General features: G+C 41.7%; 1 protein-coding gene across 2 annotated transcripts in view; it reads right to left on the reverse strand.

The window, feature by feature from the left end:
* epha4b (eph receptor A4b) overlaps window positions 1-13331 on the reverse strand; it is a 102860-nt gene extending 89529 nt beyond the window's left edge. For both annotated transcript variants that reach the window (XM_031281181.2, XM_031281180.2), the window contains exon 1: window positions 13121-13331. In XM_031281181.2, coding sequence (XP_031137041.1) covers window positions 13121-13238 — 118 coding nt within the window. In that variant the 5' untranslated portion in view covers window positions 13239-13331. The remainder of the gene's footprint in view (window positions 1-13120) is intronic.
* Between the last annotated feature and the right edge of the window lie 782 nt (window positions 13332-14113).

A 14113-nucleotide genomic window follows, 5' to 3' on the forward strand; every position in this document is an offset into this window, starting at 1 on the left:
ACTGTTATGGAGGCTGAAATCTTTGAGACATATCTAATAAAACCCAACTATCCGCATGGCTAGAAAGGCCAACTTCTAGTGGTAAGCAAGAAAAAAAATCTGATTCTTTTTTGTCATCATGGGGAAAAACTTGCACTAAAGTCTTATTAGCTGATGTGTAACAGAAGCCATTTTGCAGCCCACTGGGAAAACACACACACACACACACACACACACACACACACACACACACACACACACACACACACACACACAAATAAACCTAGACATCAACACTTTTTCTCATCTTCTCACACCTCCTGTCAATACCACTTATCATTAGTAATCAATGACTGGACTCATCAATTATGTATTAGCTATAGCTTCCTGTCTGCTGACACAGCCAGTATGCATATACCCTATGTATGTGTGTGTGTACCTGTCTGTGTTTGTGTGTCAAAGACGAGAATGGAAAATAAAGAAATTATGAAAATGCATTGATTCCCCCAAACAGAAACAAAGCCACACCTCTTATAATGGACTTATCTGTCCATCCATCTGTAAAAGCTCTCTCTCTCACTCTTCTCTTTCTCCAGGGATCTGGCTAAATTGTGTGTGTGTGTGTGTGTGTGTGTGTGTGTGTGTGTGTGTGTGTGTGTGTGTGTGTGTGTGTGTGTGTGTGTGTGTGTGTGTGTGTGTGTGTGTGTGTGTGTGTGTGTGTGTGTGTGTGTGTGTGTGTGTGTGAAATCTAAGCAGGCCTGCATGCTGCCATGTTCGATCTGATGACCAGTGTCTCCACACACACACACACACACAGACACACAATCTGCAGGTTGTAGAGCTGGTAAACATGACATATCATACCCACAGTGGAGCACCTCCCAAATTTCAAGGTTCAACATTGATTTATTGACACTATTCTTCACACTCAGTGAGAACACGAAAACAAAAATCAATCTACTATGACGTCTTTCTACCTAAAAACACCACTTCCACACAAACTCACTCACTCAGGGACAACTACATATCAAATTTTTCCCAAGCTTTCATCAAGGGGCATAAGTGCACAGATCCATACACATGTGACCTGATTACTGTGAGAGTTGTTCGATTACAGAGAGACATGCTGTCTTATTGATTTTCAGCACCAAACTGTGAGGTTTACATTCTGGAGGAGGTGGAGGGTGTGTGAATTTGTAAATTCCTGGACAAATGCTGTAACATGCTGACACTATATAGAACCGTGTGCAGAAAACCCAAAACATGTTATTTCTCTTTCTCTTTGTCTCTTCATCTCCTTCTGTGTCCGTCTATTTTTCTTCTCACTCCTGTTTCCTCCCGGTGGGCTCTCTCTCTCTCTTCCTCTCTGTCTTTCTGTCTGTCTGTCTCACTCTCTTTCTTGCTTCTTCTGTGTTTGTTTATGTCTCTCTGCCACTCTGTCTCTCTGGTCGGTATCCACCACTTCAGCTGGGCTGCAAGAAGCTGTGATCCACCTGCCAAGAATCAAACAGCGCTGCCAACAGCCAGACTGGCGCACAAAGAGACCAGGATGTTTAAACACACACACACACACACACACACACACACACACACACACACACACACAAGTTGGTGCCAGTGCCACAAAAGAGAACGACTGCTCAATAAGACCACCACACAGACTCAATATAGAGTACAATATGGGGCTACCTAATGAATTCATTAGATCTTTTTCAGCTCAGAACACAAAATATTACATTGGTAGATGTGATCTATAACAAAGCAGGGCTTGTTGATACTACATTCAACATGCTGATACTACATGTATGAGCCTTGTTGTTTTCGTTCATCAGCTTAATGCTAAAATAAGATGAGACAAGCGGCTACTTGCGATAGCTTCATTTTTAGCATGCAGTCAAATCTTCTCATCTGACTCTCAGCAAGAAAGCTAATAAATAAAAGCATACTTCCCAAAATATTAAACAATTAAACTAAATTCAGTTCTTCAGAAAGATATTGCCACCGAGATTAAAATCTCTTCTTCAAGACAACAAAAGGTTAAAAAACTAGATAAGAAAATGCACAGTGACATTTAAGTACATGCTCTAGTACAACAAGGCTTTGCAGCTTGCTCCATATAACGAGATAACTTACTGTACTCAGATGCAATAAATAAAACAGTTCTAACGCTGCACACAAGTACACACACACACACATACACACACACACACACACACACACACACACGTGCACCCAATATCCCAGTATTAGTGCCGCCACACACACAGATCTTCCGCTGCTTCCACTCCACTGAGAGTGCAGTTCAACGATTGAGAGTGTTGTCAGGGCAACAAACAGAGCAGGATGAAGGAGTGGAAAGAGTTGAGCTCTGAACTTTAGGAACAAATCTGCGTCGTATCAAGACTGCATCTCCTTCAGTCTTGCTGTCTTTTCATCAGTCCTCTCTCCACTCATCCACAAACCACCAGAGGCTTTCAATCAGGCTTTTCTCTCTTAGTTTCCTCCCTCCTTCTGCGCTCTCGTCCTTCACTCATGCCATTTTATTGAAGCTGTGTGTTACTTTAAATCTGTCTTATCCTTATCTCCAGTGACTTTTGCTTTCCATTATTTTTTTTTATACACAAACCTCTTTTTTTCTATGATGCTTTTATTGGACTTTTTCCATTAAGACATAGTTCTGAATGGGGGAAATATTGAATGCATACATGAATCCATCTTGCACCTTGCATGTGTGTAGGCCTACAGGAAAGGGGCGACTTCATGGGCAGAAGTGGCAAGATATTAAGGAATTTCAACATTCATTTCCATCCTCTGTGTTTTCAAAGAGCCCATATAGTAAAAAGTGAGATTTCCATGTCTTTATTTATTATAAAGCGGGTTGAGTTGCTATATACTAAATACTGTGAATCCACAGAGAAATGCACACAGCTCATATTCAGGAACTGTGCCTTTAAACAAGCTGCCAGGACCTCTGTACGGTTGGGATGTCACAACTATGCTATAGTATAGGTAGAAAGTGGCGCTACAGTGCCGTTACAGTCATTCCCCGGCTGCAGTGACGGTACAGAGACGCTAAGAGCACATGTGGAAAACTCGGAAAAGCTGACCAATTTTTCGGAGACTAGGATTTTTCGGGAGGGGGACTTAAAGAGACACGCCCTAAAACAGAGTGTTTCAGACAGAGGGTGAATACAGGTATATTCAGACAGACAGTATGAGAAAAATTATGTTTTTCTTTTAACATCAAAGCATGTAAAAATGTTCTAGTCGTAATCCAAAATACGAGTTTGAACCTCAAAATGAGCATAATATCCCTTTTCACATACAGTAAATGTGAAGTATGTTCTCATTCATAATTGAACATATTGAGTTATAAACTGTAAATCTAAAGTTTGTGTTTCTTAGCTGGGCAGATGCTTTATTATTATTGTCTACAACATTATTTAATGTCTACAATCCTTCAACATCTTTAGTATCCATACAGATTTAAATTAGTTTGTCTAATACTGTCTGTGCTCTTGTATTAAAAGTCTGCACTGATGAACACGTTCCATGTATAATACAAAAAAAAGAGGTGTGAAGTGTTTGGAAATATTACTCTTTCAGCCATTCTTTCACACCCTGAACTTAAAGCTTTATTTTGAACTCCTTCGGTTACCAGATATCAGGGAATGTGAGAAATTATTTTACCGCAAAACTGCAAACATTTGTGTTCACACTTCCGATTTTCAGACTCTATTTTGTGCTGTTTGTGTGCGTGGGATGTGTTTTCCCCAAAGCAGGCGTTTCATTCCAATTCCAATCTGCAATAGTTTTAATATCATTGTTCAGTGAGAGTTCTGCGCAGGATGAGATGGGATCCAGCATGATATCAGAGAGGAAAATGTTATTCTTCTTTGAGTGTGATACTGTAGCTGTCTGCCAACTGAATGTGCCTATGAATAATTCAATGGATTTAAATTAAATTCTAATCCTAATTCTTATATGATTCAGTTCAATTACTCCCGCTTTCTAACTTCCCATTCACTTCAGAGAAACGTAATGTTGATCCTCCACACTTCGACAAACACAAAATGAAATTGGGTTGGACTGAATAATTACAGAGTAGCCTATAGCTATACAAGTGAGTGATAGACAGGAGCAGATCACTGAAAAAAAAAGATGAAAGCTGATTCTGTGAAACACACCAATACAATTCAATTAGCTATTACATGCATGGCTAAGTAGTAGTTGGGTGTCTGAATAATTAGTTGATAGAAAAGTGGATCAGAGCATAATCAAAGTAATAATAATAATCATTTAGCCCTAAATTGCAAAACAAAGCTGATAAATGTTTGACTGGATTGACTCGTTTGCTCTTAAATATCAATTTTTTGACATAAACTATTTTATATTACCAAATTTGATTTCATAAATATATTTATCATTCAACTCAACCATAACCATTTTATCATATATTTTTGTGCAATACTCTCTCTGTTCAACTGATACTAAGAGGAAGCCTATTCAGTTAACCATGCCAAACTTTTGTAGGAAAATGAAACAAGACAAACGTGAAAATACATCTACATTATTTATCAAAAGCTCTTACTGTATGTCTAAACTGTGAGGTGGGATTTTTCCTGAATCTAATCAAATTTCCAGTAAAAAAAAAATCAATATAACAGCCATAAGATGTCTTCTACACTGCAGTCACAAATGGGTAAAAACTGTCATGTTGAGAAGCTCTTTTTCAAGGCAGCTGCTTTAGTGAAGTGATTTCTAAAAGGGATGCACATGGTTTATTGAAAACCTTCTCCAAAGCCTTGAAAACAAAAAAACAAAAAAACCTGCCAACCCAAAAGGCAGATGGCGCGCAAAGCTAAAAATGTTTGTAAGAATATTCATGCATGTGAGGAACTGTACCTCGTTGAGCTTGCATTTTTGGACCTCCTCCCCCTTCCACTGTGGCAGAAAGTGCATTACCCTACTCTGCTATTTCATATACACTGGCAGCACTAGCAGAACAGAAAAGATGCCATTCTGACAGTCTATGACAGGAGCACTGCCCTTGTTTGTCGCTTGAAGAGGCTCTGAAGTGTGTGCGTGCGTGCGTGCGTGCGTGCGTGCGTGTGTGTGTGTGTGCGTGCATGTAGCTGCGTGTACGGGTTTGTCTGTGCGTGCTGGTTACACTGTTGAACTGTGACACCCAGTCAGATCCAGACACTTGTTTTTTTAATAAGCTTCTTCCTCCAGTATGCCAACAACTCATCAAGGGCAAAGAGCAACAAACACATCCACACACTACCATTACAAAGTGCACACAAACACACATACACACGAGCGAACACAAATAGGAGACCTTGAGGATTCAGAAACAACTTGCAGTACAAACCATGGACACATCATCTACGCACGCCCTCAAACTGTGACGCATGCCACCACGGTTGCTTTAAAGAACTGAATTCAAATAGCTCGTGAGGAGTGAATGAGCAGTGATAAAGGTTTTTTTTCCACACAGCACAGAACATTCTGTCTTTCTCTAAATTATCCAGTGTGTGTGTGTGTGTGTGTGTGTTGTGTGTGTGTGTGTGTGTGTGTGTGTGTGTGTGTGTGTGTTGTGTGTGTGTGTGTGTGTGTGTGTGTGTGTGTGTTTCCCTCTTATTTGCTTTTTCTTTACCTTTTTGTGCTCTGTTAGTTATTATGGCATTCCCCCTGATGGGACAAGAGCATACACACACACACACACACACACACACACACACACACGGCTGTCATACAGTGGTTGGTCACAGGAGGGTAAATTGGCCTAGAATCTCAGGAGTGAGCCACAGCAGTGGAGAAGGTTAGAAAATCTTATGTCAGATAAATGTGTGCTTAAACAGGTTGTTTCTGTTGGTACTTTATCTGACTTGGTACACACCCATATGACATATACACACACACTTCTAGAGTAATTGTCTGTCTGGCAACTTGTCTGTCTGTTCTGCTGCCTCAACTTAAACCAATTTGTACCAATGTGGACACCATCAAGTGGTAAACAGAGAGGCAGAACGAGCATAACAAGCTAAACACTGAAGCTAAAAAGAACAAGGGGGTGGATGTACTGCAGGGAAATTCATGAGGGAATTACGCTATCAAAACAGACCAAACCAACAGACGTTTGTTAGCTTGACACTGTTTGCTGCTGTTCAGTTTTGTCTGGCAAACCACTACAGGACTCGTGCTTTCAGCTAAGATCCATGTATCGCTAGCATTAGCTCTCCTTGTGTCTGGAGACAAATGTCTAGAAGTCTAGAAGAAACAGGTCTACAAATCAGCAAACGGGGCCAACAAAGGACAAAAAGTAACCATTTGTGACTTGCATGACAGCATCTGAGAAGCTACAAAATACACATAAAAAGTTCCAAACTGAAAACTTTAATCAAGGCAGTTTTAAGTATTTGAACACATAGGCAATGTTGTTTTTCAGATGGAGACAGTTTCAGTCATGAAGGGAGTTTATTTCACAGCTATAATACTTGGATATCTAAATTTGTTTGACCAATTTCAGTATCATTCAATTAAATAAATCGGTATACACAGATTTTTTTTTTAATTCATGAATCTTTTTTGTAACATAAAATCAAAAAGAAGCTGTATGAATATTTTCTGGCAGTTATTATTCCAGATTCTCAGGTATTTTGCTCTTATAAAAACCTTCACAGCCATTCATCAGCAAAAAAAAAGAAAAAAAAAAAAAAAGATTGGAGCGCCGGCCAGCATGCTTACTTTATCTATGGCTGACCCAAATCCTCGGCTGTTTGTTTGTAAAGCTGGCTAATGCAGCCTTTCACAGGCGCTGCACGAGCTAAGCCCGCAGAATAAGCAACAAGAGAAAAACAGAAAGAGAGGGAGAGGTATACGGAAACAACCAAATTCAATTTAGCCAAATTAAAGGTCAGGAGAGGGGGTGAAGGGACGGTGGGGTGGATGTGAGTGAGGAGGGGCAGTGAGAGGAGAGGGCAGATGAATTGGAGTGTGTGTGTTCGAGTGGCGGGTAGAAAGTGGTCAAGGCCCAGTGATCAGTGATTTGACCAGCAGTTAAGGGGCTTGTTCAGAGGGGGGAGGGTGTCAGCAGACGTGGTGGGGGCCCACTTATACCCAAACTTCACTGCAGCCATTAGACAGCACACACTGAGGGAAAGCCTCCTTTGACATTAATGAACTCTGCATCCGACGGAAATCATTCAAGCCAAAAACTTTCCAAGTTTAGTTATAGCTGTTTAAGGCACACGCATGTTCACCTTACTGGTGGGAGCTGAAGTAATGTGTTAAAATTCATTTGCTGTCTTATGTGTCAACTTGAAAATGTAAAATGAGTTAAATGCACACTGACATACATTATAGGACTCTGATGAAGATGTAACTTTACATCAAAACGTTAGTCACTGTTAGGCACCTTAAAAAATAAAAAAACTATAAAGTAAGAAGACATCTGTGTTGCACCGGCGATTCTTTTTTACTATACAGTATAGGTTTTTAATAGGGCTGTCAAACGATTATTTTTTTTTTTAGTCGCGATTAATCGCTGAATTTCTATAGTTAATCGCGATTAATCGCATGTTTTATCACATGATTAAAATTCTATTACTTTGCATTTCAGAACTGTTTTTAAGTACATATTAACAATGGAAAGCCATTCTTACCAGTGTATCTTGATTGGGAATCAAATGAATGCAAAGAAAGTGACTTTATGAACTTAAGATTTGTATTTGTTTATTATTTATTTATTTACTGTAAACAAAATAAAAATGTGTGAATCTAGTCACACATTTGAATCTAGAGTCAATATAGTGTGCAGTAACTAAATAAACTAAATAATTTTGATTACTTACTGACGTCCAGTGATCATCTTGCATCACTTTGCAGCAGTTCCAGCTGCTTTCTCCGTGTCGTACAGGCTGTGTATGCGTGAGTGAAACTACTGTCCCCTTCGACGGCAATGTATAAGACGGGTCAGAACATGCTAACCGTAGTCTTTAAGACCCGAGTCTTCTACGATGCTGACAGGTCTGCAGTTAGTTGCCACCCATTTCTCAAGAGCTGTAGTCATTTTTTTGGATTTGGTTTCATCCGCAGGTCTACTAGCACTCTCCAAAATAGAGCTTTGCCTGAGCCCGCTAACATCAACCTCAGTCACGTTAACTGTACTACTATGCTTAGCTCGTAGGTGGTAGCTCAAGCTTGACGTGCTTCGGTGATATTTTAATTCGGCTTTACACAATGTGCATATGGCTTTCGACCCGTCCGGGAGTTTTGGAAAATAAAAAGCGCCATTCAGAATTGTGTTGCTGCTGTCTTTCTCCATCATGCCTGCAGCAGCAGAGTGCGGCAAAGGGTCAAAAGTAGCCTGTTAGGCATGACGCGAAGGTGAGTGAAGTGAAAATAAATTAATAAATAGCAGCATGCGATTAATGTGATTAAAAAAAATGAACGCGTTATGCTCGGCCCTTAATCGCATCGCGATTAACGCGTTAATGCTGACAACCCTAGTTTTTAAGTAATGAGTTCACCCCAAAAAGCAAGCAAAACGGAAAGAATTGTTTGTTTAGCTCCGGTTTTGTTTGCATTTGTTCACATCATGAAATAAAAAAATAATTTTATGTATAGACATATGTATACTGCTAAATGTAGTCCAGATGCTTTTCCTATCCTTCTTTAAAACAACACAGTCTACAGACAATCTTGTCTGACACATTAGGTTTCATTCTGCCAAATTTGGTGGGGATATGGAATGAATTTCGCATGAATAGTCTGCAGACTTTTTGAGACTTTGAAGGAATAGTGGACAATATGAAGCTAAAGCCAGTAAATGTTTAGCTTAGCATAAAAGCTAGAAAAAGGGGGGAAAACGGCTAGCCTAAAGCTCACCTATAAACATGTTATATCTCGTTTGTTTAATACGTACAAAAGCTGCACTGTAAAAGTTACTATTTGTGGTATCATTGTGGGCTATATGCGGGCTACTTCTTGGCTGGGTGCAGTGACTTCCTGGAAGGGTCATTTTTAGACTTTTGTTTGTGCACAGATTTAACAGATGGTTAATTAGTCAGCTTTATAAGTTCTGGTAGGTAGATCCTTTTTTTTTTACCCTTGGACAGAGCCTGCTAGCCAAATCCCCCCTGTTTCCAGTCTTTATGCTAAGCTAAGCTAACCAGCTGCTGACTATAACTTCATATTTAATGTACAGGCATAAGAGTGGTACTGTATCGATCTTCACTGCAAGAAAGCGAATACACAAAATGTCAAGTATTAAACGGACAAAGGGACTTTCAATGGTTAACTCTTGATCTTTTAAAAAACCAAAACAGAAGATTTTGAATTGTGGGGCTGACTACAAAACCATATTTAGTAACCACTGACTACCATCAGATACAACACAGAGCCTCGGTGGGTGGGAACTACAGTACGTCTCTTTTTTCTTATCACTTTTGGTTTGCCTCACAGATTGTGTCCTGTGGATTTGTCTTTTTATTTATAATTTTAGTTTCTCTCTCTCTCTTCTCTCTCTCTCTCTCTCTCTCACACACACACACACACACACACACACACCCTCTCTGTCACTGCGCTGTATTTATAACCCCATCTATCAGCCAGCCCCAGCAATACATGACACTATTCTCTGGACCAAGACCGCTAAACTGCCCCCAGCCATACATTATGATAGGATGAGCATGTGTGTGTGTGTGTGTGTGTGTGTGTGTGTGTGTGTGTGTGTGTGTGTGTGTGCGTGCGTGCGTGCGTGCGTGCGTGCGTGCGTGCGTGCGTGCGTGCGTGTGTGTGTGTGTGCACATACAGTACATCCATGTGTGCCTATGCATGGGCCTGTGTTAAGCCAGATATAGGAGACTTCGCCTCATTACAGAATACATTCAGTGGCTTTCCAACTGTTTACACCGCTACTGAAAGTCAGAGGTCAGAGAGAGAGAGAGACAGAGAGAGAGAAGAGAAGAGAAGAAGAAGACAAATGGGGAAACAATCAAGGAGAGAGAGATGGAGGCCAGGAGGAGAGAAGGGCAGATATGAAAGGAGGGGGATTAGAGATGGATCAGAGTGGAAGAGGTAGAGGAGAAAAACAGGAGGGTGCTGGCGCTTGCTGTCTGTCTCCGCTGCTCTCTGATGAGAGCGCAGATCTATATCCTCTTCTGTCCAAGGTCATGGTTGTTACATGGGAGCATTGCAATCTCTCTGACACACACACACACACACACACACACACACACACACACACACACACTTGAGGTATGGCTCTGCCGATAACTACAAGCAACCATTATAGATTAAAGCAATTAAGGCAGAGGAGACCTTTGACCCAACATTATACCACAGTCAGGACCTTGTGTGAATCATACGATGCGTGTGTAAGATGAGGGCATGCTTTACATGTGCTTGCCTCTGCACTAACTGCTCACCCTCATGTTAACCTTACAAAGCAATACAGCGCCCCCCCCCCTCCCAGCACCCTCAGGCCAATCCAATAGTTCCGAGACCAAATGCAGATTATAGTAAAACATTAGGACTGTACCATAAACCACAGTTGAGTCACGTTTTTCCCATGTTTAGTTGTTTTTCCTCTGCCTTTCTGCCCATTCTTGATAATTAATTCAATTATATGTCCGTTTGCATGCAGTTTTCAGGCAGAATTTGGAGTTAAATCATTCATCTAGCTCTATTAGTATACTCGAATCATCATGCAAGTGCAGTGGAAGGAAGCACAGGGCTCCCAGTCATGCTCCTATGTTTTCCAGGATTGAGGAGGTATATTTAGAGGGAGAGGGAAACACACACACAGACACAAAAATAGAAATAGTCTGCTTCCTCCCCCCACCAGAAAGGGAGGAGTGGGTGTAAAGAAACAACAACAAAAAAGAGAGAAGACACATGTTCCACCATGTTAGAAGGGATATGGGAAGAAAGTAAAGACGGGATGAGGACAGCAGGACAAAAAAAAGAACCATGGGAGACCTGTGAGCATCCACCCTGCTGTTACATCAGTATGCCCTCAGGGTTCAGACACGGGGTGTGTTGGGCTCCCTCTGCTGGTGCACAAAAAACTCATCCACTCCTCTTCCTCCTCTAACTGTTGATAACAAAGACCTTGAGAGGATGCTCTTCATCAAAACAACTTATGAATGAACCCTTTTCCATCACATCTCATGTAACGCACGCACTTTGTTTCAAACAATAATATCAATTCTCCGGAAGAGCCGCGTGCCACCGGTCCACCCTCACAACTGAGTTTCTTCTAAATGTCAACAATTTTGGAGCAGATCAATAGTTCTGGTAGTAAACCAAGCTTGTTGACAGCTTAACACTATTTTCCCGCTACACCCTCAGCTCTATGGGGCTTTGTTCTTAATTGAGCCTTAAGAGCTCTATCTCTTCTTTTATGACAGCCTCGCTTCTACTCGACAGACTCAAGAGGGAGGATTTCCTGGAATGATACGACTACTGAGATATGTGGGTGGAGAATATGCACACTCATAGACAAATATAAGGTACACACACACACACACACTGGCACAAAGAAGAGCAATTCCTCAGCTGAATGTGCAATCACAGCATGAAAACTGGTAGGCCGAAAAGGTAAATGCAGGGCATAGAGTGGCTGAAACAAAAATGGCTTCATTGGTTTATTTTTTAACGTGTACACTACGTCCAAAAACACACACACAAGCCGGGCAATGGGCTGGACGGTGCACACACCCTCCACAAACACACACAAGTCGGGCTAAGTGCTTAGTAGGTGCCAATTAGGCCAATAATCTGACACAGCAGGACAGAGAAATAACCAGATGAATGACCAAGTAAATCACACACAAACGTGGACTGCCTGGCATATTGTTTGAAAAGTGTGTATTAGCCATTAAAAAACTCCAGAGCCTTTGTTCTGTGTGAACTCCAGGGGCCTGTGACATACATTTAGCGGCATGTATGCACACGCAGCTTATACTGTTAAGTCAGCCAGAGACAGGAGATCCTATGAAAGCTGTCATTGTGCGCATACTTGTGTTTAAGGTGAATCATTTGGTCTGGAGTGTGTGTGTGTGTGTGTGTGTGTGTGTGTGTGTGTGTGTGTGTGTGTGTGTGTGTGTGTGTGTGTGTGTGGTGTGTGTGGTGTGTGGTGTGTGGTGTGTGTGTGTGTGTGTGTGTGTGTGTGTGTGTGAGAGAGAGAGAATAAGTAAGTCTATCTACTTACTACTACTACTGTCTAATATCAATGAAAGGCATATCATCCAGGGATGGAAAGCTTTGTTGAGCTACGCAGCAGGACTGACTAGAGCTTTGGGGAATACCCAATAAAATGATTCACAGAATGACAATCCAGTCACAGCTGTATCATCTCCAGTCACACTGTCTGACAGCCAGCCAGCAAAAAAAAAGCAGCTATTGTGAAAAAAATTGTTAGCTCTGTTCTTTTTCTCCATTTAGTGCAACTTCCCATTAAACAAGCCAGCTCCCCTGTTTCAGCCCACCAAGCAGCAGTCAGGAGTAGTTAGTGAGTAAATGCATTGGCTAATTTCAGGCCGAGCATCGATGTTAATACAATAAGTGAGAGAGGCTCAGCAGCAGCGTGTGACAAATTTAATGTAATTGCTGCTCCTCGTTTGCAGACTGAGGCAGTGGGCTACAGCTGAAAAAACAACATTTATCAGTGCTTTATAATGAAGATATTTGTAACTAAGAGGGAATTTTGGCATACATGTCAATGTTGTTTTGGTGTAATCTTAATAAGTTAGGCTACTTGAATGCAATAAATATAGTTACAGAGATTAATAACATGCGAAGAAGCTTTCCCGCTGCCAGAAAGTGAAATGTCTACATAGCCCTCTCTATCTTCAGCATGGCAGTATTGTGTATATGTCATACAAATTTAATGTCAGTAAGCTCGGAAAAGAAAAACGTGACGAACAGCCCCCCCTCCCCTCTCTCTCTCCGCTTTTCTTTATGCATGATTCATAACCAAGCCGAGCACTTAACGGGAGTCTCCGCCGCTGCGCTCCGCTCCTTCCCCGGCAAGTGGAACCGAGGGATGGGGCTCCCCATCCACCAACACAGCGCACAACCAAGTCATCTCACTCCACCTAAGGTTCACACAAAACCCCGCCAGGACACCCACCTTCATTCTCCGGGTAATTCCGTAAGGCTCGGCACGGCGACAACGCGTGAAAAAGGAAAAGCAGGGAGGACGGGAAGAAAAGGGATGGATAGATCCACAGGACGCGTGGTGGTGCCATTTTTCAGGCTGCGCTGCGCCCTCGCTGCATCCCTGTTGGCGGTGTCGAGTCGGTGAGCGCAGCTCTGCGATTGAGGGGCGAGAGAGAGGGGAGAGAGAGAGCAGGAGGGGGGAGAGAGAGAGAGAGAGAGAGAGAGAGAGAGAGGAGGAGACGCTGGGAAGGAGGGTCCACAGCCAGCCAAGTCCTGTCAATCAGCCGCCTGACTCTGAGGTGGTATAGTTTAGAGGCCTTTGGAGACTCCTCACATAAGGTTACACTATAAAAACGTATCTGAACATTTGATTTAGCCTGTTATTGACTTAAAAAATAGAGATTTCTTTTTTTCCTTTTCCACTCCCCAACCAAACAGTTAACAACAACGCATTCAATTGTCAGTGTTTCAGGAGCATAATCAAAATGTTGTAACCCTCTTCCAAGGCCATCCTAAACCGAACACCATTGTGCTTCTAACGTAATAATAGGCTACAAATGTCCTAAACCAAACCTTTTATGGGATTAGATGATTCTAAGCACGTTTGGAAAAGTTAGCCTATTCATTTTAAGGAGATACAGAAAAGTATAGCGACACATATTTTTGATTACTTTTTTTTTTTTTTTTCGCTCACAAATTAATAGTCAACTCATTTGTTACCAAACAGGGACAGCTGTGCATCCCATCCCCCTTTCAGGAGCAGTGAAAAGTGGTCACTGAGAATTAGAAGCAAAATTTGTCATAACCTTTCTAGGATAGTTTGCCTCCACAGCGCTGCGGAGGAGGGTCTGGCTACTCCACATAGCATTCGGGGATGGGAGAAAAACGTGCTCTGGTTTATTGGCATTTCTTTAAACCAATCACAATCGTCATGGTGGGTGCTAAGCGCTGGATGGAGCACCGC

Source organism: Sander lucioperca, chromosome 9, assembly GCF_008315115.2.
Source record: "Sander lucioperca isolate FBNREF2018 chromosome 9, SLUC_FBN_1.2, whole genome shotgun sequence".
NCBI lineage: Eukaryota > Metazoa > Chordata > Actinopteri > Perciformes > Percidae > Sander > Sander lucioperca.